This window comes from Taudactylus pleione, unplaced genomic scaffold (genome assembly GCF_031769625.1).
Source record: "Taudactylus pleione unplaced genomic scaffold, aTauple2 ptg000555l, whole genome shotgun sequence".
In the NCBI taxonomy this organism is placed as follows: domain Eukaryota; kingdom Metazoa; phylum Chordata; class Amphibia; order Anura; family Myobatrachidae; genus Taudactylus; species Taudactylus pleione.
This window is the reverse complement of record NW_028284957.1, coordinates 856,273-876,892: the sequence shown is the minus strand read 5'-3', so window position 1 is coordinate 876,892 and position 20,620 is coordinate 856,273. Positions and strand designations below refer to the sequence as shown.

Here is a 20,620-nt window from a genome sequence, read left to right as displayed (position 1 = left end):
TGTTTGAATATTACATTGTAACCAGAGTTCCAGCAGTCATCCTTTCTTTCCCAGAATCCCGGGGCCTGAAATCCCACTTTGCCAAGCATCATACCTTCGGGGACCCTGACCTCATGCTGCAAGCCTCTTTAGTTACAAAAAGTTTGAAGGAGAGGGGGGCCCCCCTGACAGGCTGAATATCAAATAAAGTGGTTTTAATTTACAGCCTCCAGGGTTTAAGAATGGCCCTGTGGAAATTATACATGAAGGCGAGCGAGAGTGTGTGTGGGGGGGAACGCAGGAATGGGGGGCTCCATGTTTTACCGGCAAGGCTGAGAGCTACAATTCGTACGCGATATCCAAAATAAGTCTAGTCTGACAATCGTATTGGAGTAAATAGACGGCTACCCACAGGGTAAGCCAGCAAGACCCCTAAATCCCTAATAAAGATCCGCATCTTTACTGCAAGTAGCCAGTTTCCAGTCGGTCTCCCATTTTATAGAACATCACACTCCTAGTCAAGACTGTCAATCAAAGGACGTGAAATAACCCAGCGTCTAAGTGTTTATCAGTCGCAAAAAAATCAGAAGTGCTGCAATCAGCAAGACAATGGCCCGAACTCTATAAAGGACTGTAATTGTACTGGGAGCGGTACAATAATGATGGGACGTCATGCAGAACAGGCGGAGACAGCTCCCTGGGCCAATCACGGAAAGGGCTCTCGTAAACCGTCCGATATTAGGATAGAGCATAAAATCCCGAGGGAATCTTTCACGAGAGTACACAGGGAAAATAGAGAGAGAGGCAGGAGAAGCCATAAAGATTAACAGCCCATCAAAGCACCATTCCTCTGCTCTGTGGTGTTGTTTCATGGTCTTTACAAGCTTTGCAAAATCCATGAAAAACAACAAAAAAATCTATATTTACGAGACAACGGGAGATGTAGTCAGTAGCATGTACCATACATGCACCATCGTTTAGTTCTACTAATTGCAATGCAAAAAAAACAAAACAAGAATAGTTTACGGTGTATAGGACTGCGAGCCAAAAACAAACAAAAGTGTGTGCAATAAGGAAACAGAAACATAAGAGAAGCCCCATTGAAAAGGAACTATTTGTTCATAAATAAAGCTTAACGCCTGCCGTGCAGTTCAGACCAATCTGACATTACATTTACATTATACAGTAGTTAAAGAACATATCATTGAGAGAACAAGCTATAAGAATGCCCCCCTTCCTCTTTGTTCTAAATGCTTTAGGCATGATTTAGACCAGCTGTTAGAGTGGGCACAAGTTCCTAAGACATTGAGGTCATGTGATCATTCAGAGCCAGTGTGCTGACAGCTGGCAGCCTGATGATGTCACGGGATGTTTCCGCAGAGCACACTGAGCATGCTCCTGCCAGTACATGGATTGTTCACACTCTTTAATGCTGAATGATAATAGCAGAAGGCTATCTTTATATAGACATGTAAAAAGGAAGCTATAGAGGCGACCATACAGCTGTAACACACGGAGCTGAATAGTAACAACAAAAAAACCAGAGCTAGCAAACAAGAGCATGCACAAAGCTGAGATGAATCTCCCACCCCACTATAGGCAATGCACGCAATTAATCTCGGTAAGCTGAATTTGCCACATTACCAGACCGAAAAGAATTATATTCTAACGCTACAATGACCCAAAGCATTGAGCGAGACACATTGAAATGGCATATTTTATTTATATATATATATATAAATATATATATATATTAATTAAATATACACATATATATATTAAATATATATATTAAATAAATATATATATATATTAAATAAATATAAATATATATTAAATATATATAAATAAATATATATATATATAAATAAATAAATATATATATATATATATAAATAAATATATATCTAGATCTAGCTACCGTATCTCTCAGCAACAGAGGTAGAGCAATGTCGCAAGATGAATGGGTGAATATTGCAGTACCCAGATAGGCAAACCTGGCAGGGGTAAAGGTGCCCATCCACTTGACATTTTGACCGGCGATTGCACGATAACGACGTTGTTATCGTGCAATCGTTTGCAAATTGTCGACAAATCGGGCACTTTAAAGTCGGAAAAGACCAGCGATGCCTGCGCCCGCTGGTCGTTTCCGACATCTATCATTGGGCAAACATGCTGGATAACCTTCCGATATCGTCAGGTTCAGCATGCTGCCAGATGATTGATGAGCCTGCACTGAACGTCTGCTCGTTCAGTGCAGGCTCCTCACAGACTGACAAACCACTGCACGATTACATGGTCGTAATGGTGCTCTCGTTTCTCCGTCGGCTAGTGGATGGGCACCTTTAATAAACTCGTGACCACTATTAAAACAGGGGTATTAATACTTTTGCACCAATTTGTGGTTTTTTTATTATTTACTTATTTGTAAATAAATCTTTAAAAGTATTTTTGAACAGTAAAAGATAATTTTAGATTGATCAGAGCTCATGAATAAATCCAGTTTGAATAAGTGATAAAAAAAAAAAAAAAAGACAGGGTAAAATATTTTTATAGTCCCTGTATATAGCGAATATGAAGCCAGACAGAAAAAGACAACGGAGGCGTATTTATAACATGGCCTCTTCCCAGATGCTGGCACGGGAAGATTTCGGGGGTGCTGACAGCTCCTCTCTTCCCTGATGCTGCACTTCAGGATCGGTGGGAATACACAGTGGTCATGAAGGTGATGGGGAGGTTATTAAATGGCAGGGGCTGTCCAAAGTTGGACGACCCCTGTAATGTTTGCATATAGCATGGTTGTTTTCGGTATGTCCAGTCAAACATATAGGGCCGTATTCAATTTGAAGCGAAGAGCAGTTTTCGCGCGTTTTTAGCGAAAACTTTTCGCAGATGACGTCATTTTCGCCTGTTTTGGTTTTACTCCGCACTGAATTTGAAAGACTTTCCACCTAGGCAGAAAAGTTTCGCCTATGAATGGGAGGCGGAAAAAAGTGCTGAATTTTGGGTTTGGGGGTGCAACGTTGTGGGAACCCCCGTGCAGCCTTTAGACAGTCCCCCAAAGGTCAACTGTGTCAAAATTAAAAAAAAAAAAAACACTTAAGGACACCCCAAAACATCACTTTGAATTTGGGGGCGAAAGAAGAAAATGTTGGGGGACAAAGTTAAAAACTAGCAAACTTGACTCTGGGGGGGTCCCCAAGTATGCCCCAGGTGTTTTTTACATAGCAGGTGCTTGCGGCAGGTGGATTTTTCACGATTTTTTCAAACTTAACTTTAGCAACTTTTAAATATGCTGACCCCCATTTTCAAGTCCCCAAATTTACTGGGATAAGTTATTTTTTGCAAAAAAACCTCCTGAATACTATTCTGCATCACTTATTAAACGGGCTCAATAGCTGCTAAATAGCGTTTTTGTATAACACCAAATACCTTCAGCAAGCCAAATCGGGGGGTACCATAGCTAACCCCCATGTCAGAGCATCTTTTGGGGGGTGTCAGGCTGATTTCCCCAAATCTGACAGGACTTTCTGCCTGTTCAAGATTCGCCGGGTCCCGTTTTCGCGTACTTCCATATTGAATGCGGGGGTTTATCGCGCACGGCCGCGATACTTTTCCGCCTACAATAGACGCGATGTAGGCGAAAAAGTATTGCGGATCCGCTCTAATTGAATACGGCTCACAGCATGGGAATACTTGTTTATTCGCCAGACAGTTTTTCAAAACATACATATTATTTACAATAAATGTTCCTTTACATTGGCACCAATCTCAATACAAGATGCTCTAGTGTAAACAAAAGACCCACTGATTAAATAATAAAAAAAAGTCTGCTACACTGGAGGCAGCCATTTTAAGGGCGGTACTAATATTCTCCAGCCTATCAGGTCATAGGAAGCAGTGACATCACTGAGACTGGGTGACTTATTCCTGAGTGATGCTGCTGGTTTCCCTGGTTCCAAGTACTGAATATATCCATCATATGGTCTATCCAGCAATATATTATTATTATTATTAACATTTATTTATATATCGCCAGCACTCTAGGCATATACAGGGGTCTATTTACTAAGCCTTGGAGAGAGATAAAGCAGATGGAGATAAAATACCAGCAAGTCAGCTCCTGTCACTTTACAGGCTGTGATTGAAAATGCCAGTTAGGAGCTGATTGGTTGGTACTTTATCTCTCTCCAAGGCTTAGTACATAGAACCCACAAATAACCAAGGCCAGGCTTATGTACTCTCGATTAACTACCCTCTTGGAATCACCAAGTTTAATTGACTCTAACTGGCAAAGAATGATGACCGAATCTTACCGTATAAATCGCCGCGGCCTAACCTCAGAAATTTAAGTATAAATACAATACAGAAGTTTTAAAAAGCGCAAGGAAAGAAATTTCAAAGACGTTGTATTCAGACTACAGATTTAACAAACAGGCATTAGAAATCCAAAGGCTAAAATAATAAGTTTAACGTAGCGTACACTGAATGCTGCTCAGTGGTTGCAGTCGGATGAATGGCAGCAAAACATATCAGCAAAGATAAAATAAATACATTTCCGGACTAAGGAGATAGAACTACAGAAGACGGTCGCAGTTCAGCCTGTACGTGCAAGACGGTGGGACTAGCTGAAGGATATACATATATCCAATATAAAATATAAATGTTTGCCCTATTCTGTATAAATGATGCCATTACCCTGCTTATTTATAGTTTAATAAGTGTAAAAGAGGATTAGTATAACCACTGCATAAAAACATACATTTTCCATAGACGCACAATGCCGGATAGGATTTACCTGTGGGCTACATGTGGACCCTGAAAACTATGGCCTTATCCTATCATCTGTCAGGCTCCAGCGCAAACGCTTGTCTGAGCCTATTTTTTTTATTTTTTTTCGCAAAATAAACAGTTTTCAAGCTCCGTAGCCCTTTAAACGTTCTGCGGCTTTGGCGCTGAGCCAGCAGTCATCCATCACTGCCCAAACCTGCCTCGTTAGGCAGCTCCTAATTTGGCACGGCCGGTCCCAAGCTTGCAAAAGGTTTGGGTTTTAAATTAAGGGCTGCACACTTTAAATATTCAGCGGCAAATCAGAGGTGACGTTTTACATGCAGCCCGACCATAACTCAGACGGGTTATTTATTGCCTCTTGGCTTTCTCTCCCCCCCTCTCTTTCTTCGGGGCTGTGATTAACTCTCCCGGTGTCGCCAGGGGACAGCGCAGCCCCCAAACTGACGCAGGGTGCTCATTCCTCCTGTTACATAAGCCCTGTTTTCCTTCTTAATTCTTTTTTTGTGGGGATCGCTGGGCCATCACCCCACCCCTCTCTCCGCCAGCTCAAAGCAGCGTGGGTCAAAGACTAGTGCAGGCATATAATAAATATTGAGAAAGATCTAAGGGAACGTAGTGGTTTTCTTTCCTACTTATTAAATTCAATCCCCTGGTGAAAGTCTTGCTAACGACTGCAGGGCCTCCGCACTAATCAGTGGCACGTCCTCTAAGACAGCAGTTCCTTTAGCTTCACCATTAAAAAAACGTTCTATTATGGAGGACATAGTTTATTGATGTTCCAGGGGCCTCCAGTTCTCTACTGACCGATGTTGGGCCAGCGAGTGGACATCTCTGATGTTCTGCGGAGACCTTACTTGCTTGTTACATCATAACTATCGAATGATCACATTCACCAGGTAGTAACGCAACATCATCGTCTCAACATCACAGTTTTTATTGGAATATTTAAACTGCAGGTGTTATACTTTTGGAATAATAATTACAATTCCGTTTCGGTGAGATTACCCGCCGCCCATGATAGGGAATATTTATAATGGAACGTATTCGCAGTTCGAAACGTTTGCAGCAATGAGAGACAATTTAGCAATACAGTGATGCCGGGATATAGGACCTCATTCAGAGTCGGTCGAAGCGGCCGCACGGTCGTACGCCACCGATGTTCACTATACTGCGCATGCTTAAAGTTCGCAATGCGCGTGCGCAAACTAGCCGCTACGATCAGAAATTTCTCTCTCCTTGAATACAGCCAGGTTGGTAGTTTGAGTGACAGATTGAGGCGTTTGTGGGTGGTAACAGGGGAAGGTGCTTGAAAACTGGGGAGTGGAGATCCGAACGCAGGCGTGCCGAATTATGCGAACGGCGTTTTATGGGAGTGCATACGGATTATGGGAGTGCATAATTAACAAAGTAGCGTCATGGCACATGTGACATGGGAGGTTTTTACACTGACATGATCGTAGAGCTTAAAAGAGAGTATGGTCAACCTTAAGCTCTACGACCAGTTCCGATGGTTCTTGATGGTCTCGATTAATCCTTATATGCCCGGAGATGACGTGTAATGCGTACGAGAAGGGGGCGTATTTTTTTGTATTCTGGCCGCTTCCTCCCCTTGGTCGGCCAGCTACCGATCCGAACTTAGGGACGCAACTTGCGAGGGAATCATTTGCATATCCGGCTCCTTTTCACGTACGACCGCTTCAACCAACTCTGAATGAGGCGATGAGTCAAACCCTAGCTTTTTGTTTTTACCAAGGAGCAAGCCATGGCTTCCAAGTCCTCTCCCGTACAGAAGTCTCAGTGCGTGCGCAAAACTAGTCGGAGAAAAGGAGCGCGCAGGATGACGCTTTTCACATCTGGATATAATTTGACGGCATTGTGATTCTATGGTGGGCTATGGGAACGGCGGTGTACAGGCGGGAAGAGATCATTTTGCAGACAATCGGCATTCTTCTGTCCGTATATATTTACTGTTCACAAAACGTATGAATCCCATTCAGATGTTACGGTGAATATAGGAGATTTACTACGACGACGTCTACGCTTTTGTTGTCATAAATGCTTCCCATATTAGAATCTGAGGATCGCAACTTAAGGATTGCAAGTGCGATTGCAATAGCGATTAAGTACGCAGTCTCACTGCTTAAGTATGCTAATCCTCTGCGATCTCAGCACAACATAAGGACGCCCACCTTAGCTTACACACATCCGTAATGCTTAGCAAAACTGTGAATCCATCGGGTAACATCGAGTACCATCGCAGCCTCACGCACACTTGCACAAGCTCAGGGATTGCTAATCGTCATCGCACGACTGACTGAAAGCCCAAGCTTCGCATGGCCTCGTAGTGGCTAATTTATGCATGCCCCTGCAACGGCGTTCAAAACGCACTGGCATGCCTGCGTTTCACCGACCACTCCCCCGTCACCTCCCCCAAAAGGTACTTCCTGTCAATCACTCTGCGATGGGTCTGCTTAGTCACGATCGTAGTGAAGTCTTCGTGCGCTGCGATTCATACCCATGCAGTACACCACAATCGGCCGTCTCCGTGCATAATCGCATTTGCGATCCTTGCTGAATCAGGCCCCGAGATAGTCATGTGGCGGCGGCAGTTTCCGCAAAATTTTGGGGAAAATTGGGCTAATACATAACCTCCATATATTTCATTCTAAACTCCCAGTAGCAGAATAGCGCAGGTTCGGTGTCTGAACATAAAGCATATTACACAACTTGCATTTAACCGACAGATCAGATTTAGCAGTAACTGTGCTCTGGCAGACAATGTATTTGTGAATTAACAGAATTCTCTTCTGGTTGTGAGGCCTATCGTTTGCATGTACACAAATGCGTCGGTACTTCTGTAACGCAGGTCCACCTGTAAATGACCTTGCCCATTGGAGGTCATTGGGATACAGTGGCAAATGCAGGATTTTCAGAGGGGGGTTTCCAAATGCTTAATTTTAGAGGGAGTGTGGCCAGTCCATGAAGAGGGCAGAATTAGTACTCAACCAGCTTTAATATGCATCATACAAAGTATATTGTGTGTAATAATTCCAGCATATACAGGACCAGTGATCACATAATGCCATTAGATGCGGCAGTAGGGCCATCCTGCCTGAGCTGAATGTATTTATTTTGGATGTGAGCACCATTCCAGACTATTGGAGCAAGTCCGGGAGCCTGGAGGAGCAGCAGAAGAACCTAGCACTGCCCTGGACCTACATGTACATATTGGGCTCTATAGCAGTGCATCTCTAACAGTGCATGTTTTCCAGATCTTCTAGTTGGTGCACAGGTTATTTATTACTGGCTGATACATGTTAAAAGATCCACAGTTGGTGGTAATTATTTAATTTGTGATACTGAGAAGAACATGCAGCACTAGTAACAATCTACTATTTCTATTGTGGTCATGGTGTGGGCTGGGGAGGGGGGGTTTCCAGGCAGACGGAAACCCCCCCTGCGTTTGCCTATGGGATACAGCTTCGGATTGGACAGATTACTTTAAGTATCAGTATGAAGGTTTCTTCCTACAAGTGTTCAGAGCCTCAGTAATGAAATACCATCAATTTTCTTCCCTACCTGGAAAGTTCAAGCACAGAGATAAGAGCGCTTGAGGGAAGGGAGGGCGCAGGCAGGACCACCCTCTTCAATGAACCGGGCGTGCTTCACGCATGAAGAGAGAATTCAAGATAACTTGAGAAGGTGCAATAAAAACTTATACGCACTGAACAGGACGGAATTCACTGAACAAAGTCCTGCTCGAGATATTAAAAGATGCTGGTCCCTGGCCTTTATACCGCTATAGTCCGTCGTACACGTGTTTCCGATCGCATGGCCCCCAGCCGCGAGAGCCGCCATCATCACTATTAATGGCCCTTGCAGCTTCCCCATGCTAGGTGCAGAGGACATGACTGCAAATGTAAGTCTCCGCAACAGGCTCCTATTCATGATATTGCTAAACGTGTAATATTTACCGACTGTCGTCGCTCCCACCATCGCGTCACTTGATGCCTAAGACCTGCCGTGATGATCTCTCGCCGTGAGCGGCGCTGGGCTGTACAGATTGCAGATATAGGCAACACAAACAGCCTACAAGTTAGAGACTGTGCTGTAACAAATTAAAGAGACAACATGCCAATGTAATGACTTACACAAGCCAGGGCCAGAAACATGGCAGCATGGAGTAAGCAACCGCTAAATGATTTTCTCATTGATGCAAAAAAAAAAAAAAACATTATACAATCCATCATCCTTTAGGAGTATATTAACTCATATTTTTATGGTTTACGCCCCCCCCTTTAAAAACAAATGCATTCCTTCCCCATGCAAATTATTTGCCTATAGAAAAATGCCGGTGCTTTAAAAAAGGGATTGTATTCCTATAATGTTGGAGGTTAGCGCTTTGCAACTGTGAATCCCGATGTCTCGGGGGCTAAAAATGTCCAGGGACAATTTAAAAAAAAAAAAAAAAAGACCATCTCTCAAAAAGCACCACGCAGAGAGGAAAGTATGAGATTCTCCCGCTGTCGGCACCCCGCCGTGCGGAGACGTTACCCCTAAATGATACAACGGGGCCAGGATGGGAGAGTTGAAAGGATAGCGGGTCCCTCGGTTGCTTCACTTCAGAGTCTTGCGGGGTTAGAGGTTACTCAAGCAGAATCCACTGGCCAAATGAAAGCTTGTTTGCAGAAGCCGCTCTGCAGATAAATCACATATCTGTTTACACCTCGCTGGGGCCCCTGACCCACACATGCTGCTCTTTTCCTCAGATACTGTTTCACTTGTCAGAACAACACTCCTGTCTTACCTGATGTGAGGGGCATTGCCCTTTCCAGTGGAAACTTATATTTCAAGAGCAATCAGTAGCAACGCAAGGTCAAACTTATTGTTTTATTTTTTTGCTAAATGTTTTTCTGTTTCTTTTATTATATCCTGAGAATCTAAAGGACTATTCAATGGCGAATTTAAAGGCAGGCCAGAGTTTCACATTCATATGTATCAAAGTTTGGCTATTACGGAGCTGAAATGATACGTATAAAATAAATGGGTTTGAACTGCACTAGATATGTTCCCTGGGCTTTTTTGCTCCTCTGCAAGAAGTTTTTTATGTTAGGAAGTAAATGTTGCTCTAACTGGGCAGGCAGAGTGTGAGTGACAGCTTGGCAGACTTGCTGTGTCGACTGGTGGTTTCATACAGTTGGGGCCAGTGATATCACAGCGACTGCGTATTGTCAGGTTTTCGACACGTAAGACCTCATCGGGACAGTGTAGCGAGACTTGGGAGCGCGCATATCATGGGTACTCGCTTGACGATGTACCCGATATGTCGCTCCGATCAGCGGGATCAGACGACATATCGTCTGGTGTGTACCCAGCTTTAGGCCATCTGTAAGAAATGGGGAGGTGACCGTTAATGATGGAGCTGGGGTGGAATGAAGGAGAAACAGTGAAGAACGTTGTGGAGTTCTAGAAGTCAAAAGATACAAAAATGAATACTGAACGCGCAGGATTATCGGTTTGGACAGGAAAAAGTGCTAACAACGGGTGTTCTTCCCAGCGGATACCAAACCTCTCCCCAATTAGTCCTAATACTACCCGTTGCACCTAGTATAATCTCCAATTACGTTAGCCGATTTCTGTTCTCACCTCCATAGGAATCGGCTATGAGAAACTTCCCACAAAGCCGCAGTAAGTTCACAGCTTACGGAACCTGGCCCATGGACTGTTGTAGAACGGCCTGCGGTACGGTCAGCAGAGGGCGACAGTGCCCACAAGCCTGACCATCCCAGCAGTACTCCCTATACTGACTCCAAGCACTGTACAGACTCAAACCGCCATGCCTGTCCACTGCGCGACGTTAGTAGAGTGCTGAAAGCACAGTCCTGATAGAGATGTGTCCTCAGCCTATTTCTACCTTATTGCGCCACTTAGACGCTCTATCAGGGTAAGCGATATCTGGACTTTACTTATGTCTGCATTTAGGGCCTGATTCAGAGCCACTCGTAAGCGGCATCTCGTTCGCTCCGAGCGATGTTTGCCCAACTGCGCATGCGTACGGATCGTTATACGCATGCGCGAACCAGTCAGGCGGCCGAAATTCATGTGCTCGCAAAATAGCGAATGCCTGATAATTTGAGTGACATGAGGAGGCGTATGTAGGTGGTAACAGGGGAAGGTGCTTGAAAACGGGGAGTGGAGATCCGATCGCAGGCGTGCTTAAAGGTCAAAACGGGCGTTTTATGGGTGTGCATATTTAAAACAGCAGCGTCATTGACCACGTCACTGGGTTATTTTATAGCCAGAACTGCTCACAAAATTGTGGTAGCAAAAACCAACCACAAGAATAGCGAGCAGTTCATACGCTGGTCGATGTACTCGATTAATCTAATAAATAGCGGACATGACGTAGGATGCGAGCGGCCAGGGGGCGTAGTTTCCCAATAAACGACCGCAAGTTTTGTACGCTCGTTCAGACCTAGAGGCGTGAACAGACCGCAAACAGCGAACGGTTCATTTGAATAGCCACCCCTATTTTCTGGACGGGCGAGCGCAAATAGCGACCGGCTTTGAATCAGGCCCTTAGTGTCTTTGTCGTATCATAGCTGCAGGGTAGCGTACGATGAGCTGAGGGTCCGAGCTAAGCAACGTATTTTCCAGTATGTGTAAACTACTAAAGAGACCGCTATGACATTGCAAATCAGCCCCCCCCTCCCCACATCCCCAAGAAAGCCAAGCGCACTGGCGGCAAACATCGGAATATGCTAAGCTATCATTGTGTACAGGATTTGCCTGCAAATTCAGCTTAGATAGATGTATGTGGATCTGTGTGGCGATCTGTATAGAGACGTACTCTGCGTATGTGAGACCACAGCGTCCTCCGTCCTATCCCTCCAGTCATAAAAGAATCACAGCTACACAGGCATATATATATATATATATATATATATATATATATATACGTGAGCGTCTAGTTTTCTGGGTGCAGAGCGATTTTATGCAATTTATGCTATGCAATCAGACACATAGGCCCGTATTCAATCTGAGGCGAAAAAAGTCTGGATCCGCCATACTTTTTCGCCGATGCCGTCATTTTCGCCTGTTTTGCTTTTACCCCGTATTCAATTTGAAAGACTTTCCGCCTAGGCGGAGAGTCAATGCAACGTACTAGGCGAAAAAGTTTCGCCTATGAATAGCAGGCGGAAAAAAGTGCAGAATTAGGGTTTTGGGGTGCAACGTTGCGGGAACCCCCCTGCAGCCTTCAGACAGTCCCCCAAAGGTACACTGTGTCAAAATGTTTTTAAAAAACACTTAAGGACACCCCAAAAAATGACTTTGAAAAAGGGGGCGAAAAAAAAAAGTTGGGGGACAAAGTTAAAAACTAGTGAACTTGACTCTGGGAGGTCCCCAAGTATGCCCCAAGTGTTTTTTTGATTGTGCGTGGTTGCGGCGGGTGGATTTTTCACGATTTTTTCAACTTCACTTGAGCAACTTTGAAAATATGCTGGCCCCCATTTTCAAGTACCCCAAATTTGCGGGGATGTTATTTTCTGGGAAAAAAAAATAACTATTCTATACTATTCTGCACCACTTATACAAAAACGCTATTTAGCAGCTATTGAGCCCGTTTAAAAACACCAAATACCTTCAGCAAGCCAAATCGGGGGGTACCACACTGAACCCCCATGTCAGAGCATCTTTTGGGGGGTGTCAGGCTGATTTCCCCAAATCTGACAGTACTTTCCGCCTGTTTCAGTTTCGCCGGGTCCCGTTTTCGCCTACTTTCAAACTGAATATGGGGCAAAGCGTGCACGTGCGCGATACTTTTTCGCCTGCAAAACATGCGTAGTAGGCGACAAGTCCGGCCCGCGAAAAAGTATCGCGGCTCGGCTCAAATTGAATACTCTGTATTAAGTAAGAGCAAAGGGTTAATACGGAAGAGACGGTTATTTATCTAAATATAACCTCCCTCTTTATAATGGCAAAATTATTACAAGCCATAGATAACCCCAGGTATACAAAAAGTAACAGACAGCAGTGAAATAAATCACATAAATGTATAAATGTCTGATGGTTATGGCCAAACTGCAATGAAAAGTACAAAACAGCAGGCATAGGGGTTACTTCCTATCCTATCCTTGATTAAAACAAATCACAATAACCGTAGATGTGCACCGCCTACACCGTAAATGTCTGTGAAACTTTATTCCACGTACCCTTTTACGTTCTGTATAAGTAACCCCTGATATGTGCACGTACACCTACAAACCTGTTATGTTTTCATAGCTCTCCAATTTGTTTTGTTCATTTTTTTGTATCTTTACTATTGAGGAAAAAACTTATTACAATGGTTAGATCCTCCTTATAAATACATCAGATATTCCCGTATCTAAAATATAAGACAAAATATAAGTACTTAAAGCCAATAGAGGTTGCGTCTGATTTGTGTCTTTGAGGAATTTGACTGTCAGCTCTTCAGACAAAACTTTAGGTATGAAAGGCCTGGTAGCCACCTTGCGTTTGCAACACTGCGATGAGAATCAGGTGACCTTACAGCATTCACCTACTTCTCCCTGCTCCTTTCTGGTTACATCTGTTCTAGTAACAATTGTGCAGAATGCTGCCGATATGTTATTACAGATTGGCGTCTCTTTTTCATTAAATGTATTGTTTTATCTTCTTACGGAGATAATGGAAACGTGCAGCTCAGTAGCTGATTTGACGATCCCATCCCTTGCGGAGTGTATTGCTGGCTGTAGTACCACATCTAAGGGTATCCGCATTTTCGATATGGAAGGCAGCTTGTGTGGGTCATTGGCTAAGATCCGCATTGCCGTTTTATATAACGGGGATACAATAATGTTTGGTCAACGCTGATATTATAACTGCACTGTGGAGAAATCTTAGAGAAGTCAGTTTAGGGCCACTCCTGGGCTCAATGCGATGTTAGGTCAAAATTTACCCCCATACGCAAGAAGTCTGCAAATGATCAGCTAGGAACAATACAAAACACAGTGGTTCCTCAGTTGTGTGTGTGGAAACGCTGATTATAGGCAGGCTGTGTGCATATTAAATGTCCTTACAGACCAACACATGAAATTCTAGGGACATCTACAGGCAGCTGAGGGAACTGCAACAAACAAAGCAAAATCCAACTCAAATATTTTGACATGTTCCAGAGAAAAGTGAGCTGGTCTGTCTTCCCTCTCATTGAATGGCAGGCCAGTCCGTACTTCGAAAGCCATTAAAAAGTTGCTCACTAGACATTGCCAAATTTCTGTGAAAGTCTATGCCACATCCCCAATCACTGTCGACGGCAATAATCTGCCACGTTAAGATCAACATACGTTGAAGAATCTCTTACCACTTTTGTACAAGCCACTCTCAGAAATGCATGGCCCTGCCATATGGTAAATATCAGACTTCTCCCTTACTGGGAACACCCCGACAAAGTTACATGCAGCCAGGTGCCGGACCATTGCGCTTTAAAGATATACACACACAGTCCTTAGAATATCCTGCTCAACGTTGTATAAAAATAGGATTTAAATCACTGGTAGCAGAATAGCAGCAGCCGGGCCCTCGCCACAGGAGTACACGGGTATACCATCTGCCCATCATGTTGACTGTTTGACAGAGGGCTTGGGGGGTAGTCAACTTTGCTGCCCACGATCCCCTATTGCTCCTGAGGGTACCAAGGAGGCTGCATCCTTACTTGTCACCCAATAAGGTTTGGAGATCTGTGTGAGCACTGTAACAACCTCTCTTGTAGTCGTAGCCCAGACTTGCTCCACCATAGCAGGGTGCGCACGCTCAGGCCAGCACGGCCACTGGTCCCCTGCCTCACATGCTTTGCACAGAGCATCCACCCTGACCCGGACACCAGGCAATTTGGGGCAATATATGACGCAGCCAAAAATCTTTGTCACTGTCCCTACTGCAGGCTGAGCCTTGGAGATACTGCCCTTCCCAGAGACAGATAATGAGGAGAAGGAAGGATAGGACAGATGCAGACTGCACGGCACAGGAGGGTGCGGAGACCCAGCACCCCGAAGCCCCTCACTCACTACTTCACTGCAGGTCAAAGGGTAGAGGGGGAGGAGAATGAGCGGCTTATGCGGACTGCTACCGGAAAATGGCCACCTCCATACGAGCACAAACTAAGACTGAGAATCCCAGACAGCCAATGGGGTATAAAGGGGAGGAGCCTGAGTGGAAGTTCTTATAGTGCCCGGACTCCCCACTGCCACAGCCCAATGTACGGACTCCCTGCTGCCACGCCCCAAATGGACTGGCCCCCCCCACTGCCACGCCCCAAATGGACTGCCCCCCCACTGCCACGCTCCAAATGGACGGCCCCCAACCTGCCACGCCCCAATGGACTGCCCCCACCACTGCCACGCCCCAATGGACGGGCCCCCCCCACTGCCATGCCCCAATGGACGGGCCCCCTCCACCGCCACGCCCCAATGTAAGGACTCCCCACAGCCACGCCCCAATGTACTGGCTCCCCACTGTACTGGCTCCCCACTGCCACGCCCCAATGTATTGACTCAAGTGTCCCCCAAAGGATCCCTGGAGAAAACAATTTTTGGCTAAAACAGCGGGGTTACAACCCCCAGAGAGAGGTCAGGGGTCATGGTGTCCTAAAGCAGCACATTCCTCACCTGTCTCTGCATCTCCTCAACTTGGCGCTGGGGCAGGCCCTGCAGGATGTTGTACATTTCCAGGATCTTCTCCTCTGGGATCACCACAGATGCTCTAAAGTAATCAAAATCAACAATAGTAATAAGATTCAGTAATAAAAATAATAAACACATGAGGTTCCCCCAATTGTAACAGTAATGGCAAAGAAAGGATATAAATATAGATGATCATTTCGTTTTTAAAAACATTAAAAAAAAATTAAAGTTTTGTTTATTTTTAATGGAGGAAAAAAAATAAAAAATCACCCGTCTGCGCCCGTCTCTTACCACACAATTATGAATACTGAATTCAGCTGTAACATTGCATTGTACCTCCGCAACCATTCAGCAACGATCTATTTAGTAAGACACAGAAGGGGAGCGCCTGACTGGAGGAGATTGCCATTAACAGATGCAGCCTAGAGGATGCCGACACCTTTGTGCTGAATATTCATGAGAACGCAGCCTCTCGGAAGGGAACATAGTGCCTCATGCCTCAATGTCGTCACTGGTTCCAACAAGCTGCATTCTCATGAATATTAGTTTACCCCACAGGTGGCCTCCATCCTTTGTATGCAACATATTTAGAATTCCCCGATAAGATTTTAATAATCTTAATACTGTACAGTTAGATCCCAAAACCTTTCCCTGAATTTGAGTATAGGACACTCGTGTGACGATCACGTACAAGTAGGGAAACAGAGCGGGGCTGGGCAAATGCTAATACTAAATCAAAGGAAGAAAGACCGTACATTGGTAGCCGGACCACTCAGAGCACTGTAATCTCTCCTGGAATTGTAGAGTTAGTTATGTATAGATATTAATACACAGCCGTCACATCCTCAGGAGGGGAAGCAATCGGGAAGCCGACTGCCTAAATACCGGCAGCCGGCTTCCCGACTGTCTTATCCCGGCATGGGTGAAATGCCGGGCGTCTAGATGTAGACGCCTGCATTTCTCCGATGCCGGGAGACCTGCGCCCGGCATCACGATGCCGCGGGGGGGGAGGGTTAGGTTTAGGGCTCCCGGGGGGGACTTAAGGTTAGGCACCCCCCCGGGAGGGTTAGGTTAGGGGGAGGGAGGGTTCGGGTTAGGCACCCCCGGGGGGGACTTAGGGTTAGGCACCCCCCCGGGGGACAGGTTTAGGCAGCGAGGAAGGGGGTGGTTAGGGTTAGGCACTTAGAGAGGGGATCAGGGTTAGGCACTTGGGGGGGAAGTTAGGGTTAGGCACCCCTGAGGAGGGTTAGGGGGGTTAGGTTAGTCTATACTTACCTATCCACGATTGGGATTTCCAGCACTGTCGGGCTTCTGCTGCTTCGAACTCTGCTCCTGTCGGGCTGCCGCTGACGGGAATCGAACCGCCGGCCATGCGGCCGACGGTATCTCATACCCATTCCCTCAGGAGACACACGGCATGTCACTCCTAGCTGACTCTTAGTTTATCCAATGTACAGATGTGGCCACATACATCCAGCCTCCATTGGTTACAAGTCGCGTTACACATAACATGTAAGCGCTGTATGACTCGGTAGCACCAACCTTCTGTTTGTGCGACTATTTTTCTTCAAATGCTTCTTATTCGCAGTGTGCAAATAGGATGTACAAACACCTTCTGCTGAGTAAAATGATTAATGCCTATATTCTGTGTGCAGCTGCGGCTGTATCTGCATGTGTAATGCTACGTTACAATGTGCCTGATTCAGACCCGCTCGCGAGTGCTATGCGCTCGCAAGCAGGTCGATGGTGGCCCAGTGCGCATGCGCACGATGGAGTCGGCTCCGTCGTGCGCATGCGCGAGACCCGGATAGCAACGGGCAATCCGTCGCTCCGGGTTTCGTACCAAAGGGGGCGTGCTATCGATGTTGAGTGACAGCACGCCCCCTTTGGTGGGCGGGCCTGGGGAGTGATGTCAGTGGGGCCGGCCCCAAACGGAGGCGTTCACATGGGAACGCCTCCGTTCGGGGCCAGTCCCACTGACATCACGAGTGATGTCAGTGGGAGAGATTTCGGCTCTGATAGAGCTGATAGCACTCCAGGGCTTGCAGCAACGAGACCCTACCACAAGGGTCTCGTCGCAAGCCCGTTGGTCGCGATGGTCAAGACCATCGCGACCATCTTCCTGGCCGCTCGCTATAGCTGTGGGTGGTCACCCACAGCTAGGTGAGCGGCCAGGAGGCCGCTCTAAAAAACAAGGCGGCCGGCCCTGATTCAGAGCGAGCGCTCTGTCAGAGCGTCCGGTTCAGAATCAGGGCCAGTGTTCGTGACTGTGACACAGAATATACGCATGCCGCATTTTAATCAGCAGAAGCTGCTTGTGCGACCTATTCGTATCGCTTTGCGAATAAGATGCGGCTGAAGGTAAAGAGCCGCATGAAAATACGCTCGCGCGATACCACGCCATAGCGCGACTAGAAGTGCTGTTTAAGGCGCAGGGAGGCTAGATGTATGAGGACACATCTGTAGTGCTGAACACTGCCCGAGCTCCACCGATCCTCTTGCTGTATTCTAGACAGCTCGTCCATGGCTCAAAACAAACTTCTACCTTTTGCCTGAGTTCCCATGATACACATTAGGCTGTAAGCTGCTACAGGCAGGGACAGCTCTTCTCGCAAGTCATCAGCATTCTAATCAAACTTACCTTTTCCAATCTAACACCTCAGAGAAGGGCAGTACATAGGAATCAGCAATGATGACGGGGACACAGGCGGCCTGCAGAACATCGCTGAGAATCGCCTGTCCTAGGCGGGCGCCACGGAGGATCAGGCAGAACGTAGCTTCCTGCAAATACAATTGTTGCTCAGTGTGTATGTAAAATAAAAAATAATTATTTAATATATATATATATATATATATATATATAATATGAGATATGGTAAGAACTTACCCTTGTTATCTCTATTTCTACGAAGTCCATAGGGTTCCACAGGATACCTTGGGGGTATAGGTGTGACGTCAGTCGCAGGGCACCAAAGAGTTAAGCTTTCAGCCTCCCAGGATGCACTAGGTCCCCCTCCTATACCCCGCCCCCGGGCCAAGGCACCTCAGTTAGTTACCAAGCCATAGGCCGGAGGAGGAGAAGGAAGAGAGAGAACAAAGATCTGGACACATACAAGAATCACATTCTCACCAGAGGGAGACGGAAAACCGGTGACCAGAGCAAAGCCCATCTGCAGCACAGGTGCGACAGGGCGGGAGTCCTGTGGAACCCTATGGACTTCGTAGAAATAGAGATAACAAGGGTAAGTTCTTACCATATCTCATATTTTCTACTTCAGGGTCCATAGGGTATCCACAGGATACCTTGGGGATGTCCCAAAGCAGTATCCTTTAAGGGTGGGGACGCTCCTGTGCAGAAAGGAGAATCCGCCGCCCGAAGGAAGCATCCTGAGAGGCGAAGGTGTCAAACCTGTAATACCTCACGAAGGTATGGACAGAAGACCACGTAGCAGCCTTGCAGATCTGAACTGCCGAGGCACCACGTCGAGCTGCCCACGAAGGACCCACAGACCTAGTGGAATGAGCCTTCAGAGAAGGAGGGACCGGTAGGCCTTCATGAAGATAAGCTTCAGAAATAGCCATACGGATCCAGGCTGCCAAAGTTTGCTTTGAAGCAGGCCAACCCTTTTTACGGAAGCCATAGAGGACAAACAAAGCGTCCGACTTCCTAAACGAAGAAGTGCGGTCAACATAAGTCCTTAAGGCCCGCACAACATCCAAAGAGGCCTCACCCACGGAAAGACCCGGTGAGTTAAAGGCCGGAACAACTATTTCCTCGTTAACATGAAACTGGGAAACAACTTTTGGAAGAAACTCGGGCCGAGTGCGGAGCACTGCCCTGTTCCCATAAAAAACCAAGAAAGGGGGTCTACAAGAAAGAGCCCCTAACTCAGAAACACGTCTGGCCGAAGCAATGGCCAGAAGGAAAACAGTCTTAGCTGTTAGCCATTTAAGATCCACTGAGCCCAGTGGTTCAAACGGCGGTCCTTGGAGAGCCCTCAGGACCACAGCCAAATCCCAAGGCGCCACAGGTGGAACAAAGGGCGGCTGAATGCGGAGAACACCCTGCATAAAGGTGCACACATCCGGGATTGTAGCAATCCTACGGTGAAACCAGACAGATAGGGCCGAAACCTGTACCTTCAAAGAAGCAAGGCGAAGCCCATGATCTAGTCCCGCTTGCAGGAAGGCGAGAATCCGAGACAGACGAAACTCCCGCGGTGCATAACCTCTCGGTCGACACCACTGGAAGAACGTATGCCACACGCGATGGTATATCCTCGCGGAAGACGGTATCCGAGCTCGTAACATGGTACGCACCACAGAGCTGGAAAACCCCCGGGACCTCAGCATGGCAGTCTCAACAGCCACGCCGTCAAAGACAGCCGAGTCAGGTCCGGGTGAAGGCAAGGACCCTGAGACAGAAGGTCCGGTCGTAGCGGCAACCGCAGAGGACTGTCCACGGACAGACCCTGAAGGTCTGAGAACCAGTGCCGTCTGGGCCACGCGGGAGCTATCAACAGGAGCGTCCCTCCTTCCTGTTTGAATTTCCGGATTACCCGTGGAAGAAGGGAGACCGGAGGGAACAGGTATGCGAACCGGAACGTCCACCGGACAGAGCATCCACCAGAGACGCCCCTTCGTCTCTTGTGCGAGACCCGTACACCGGCAACTTGTTGTTGTGCCGGGACGCCATGAGGTCGATTTCTGGAAGACCCCACCTGTCCACCAGTAGTTGAAAAACGTCCGGGTGCAGGGACCATTCCCCCGGATGAACGTCCTGGCGACTTAGAAAGTCCGCCTCCCAATTTAGCACTCCCGGGATGAAGACCGCTGATATGGCCGGAAGATTGCGCTCCGCCCAAACCAGGATCCGAGAAACCTCTACGAGAGCCGCCCGACTGCGAGTTCCTCCTTGCCTGTTTATGTAGGCCACGGTGGTAGCGTTGTCCGACTGGACCTGCACCGGGCGACCCTGGAGAAACCGCTGTGCCTGCTGGAGAGCATTGAAGACCGCACGGAGTTCCAAGATATTTATTGGAAGCTCCGCTTCTGTCGGCGTCCACCTGCCCTGGAACAAGTGTGGACCCGAAACTGCTCCCCAGCCCCGAAGACTGGCGTCCGTTGTCAACAGGACCCAATTTGGAACCCAGAACGGACGTCCCTTGTTG

The 20,620-nt window shown here is 46.8% G+C and overlaps 1 protein-coding gene across 2 annotated transcripts in view; it reads right to left on the bottom strand.

Moving 5' to 3' along the window:
* EXT2 (exostosin glycosyltransferase 2) overlaps positions 1 to 20,620 on the bottom strand; it is a 90,784-nt gene that overhangs the window by 39,479 nt on the left and 30,685 nt on the right. For both annotated transcript variants that reach the window (XM_088452629.1, XM_088452630.1), the window contains exons 6-7: positions 18,091 to 18,230; positions 15,435 to 15,528 (exon numbers count right to left, since the gene is read on the bottom strand). In XM_088452629.1, coding sequence (XP_088308755.1) covers positions 15,435 to 15,528; positions 18,091 to 18,230 — 234 coding nt within the window. The remainder of the gene's footprint in view (positions 1 to 15,434; positions 15,529 to 18,090; positions 18,231 to 20,620) is intronic.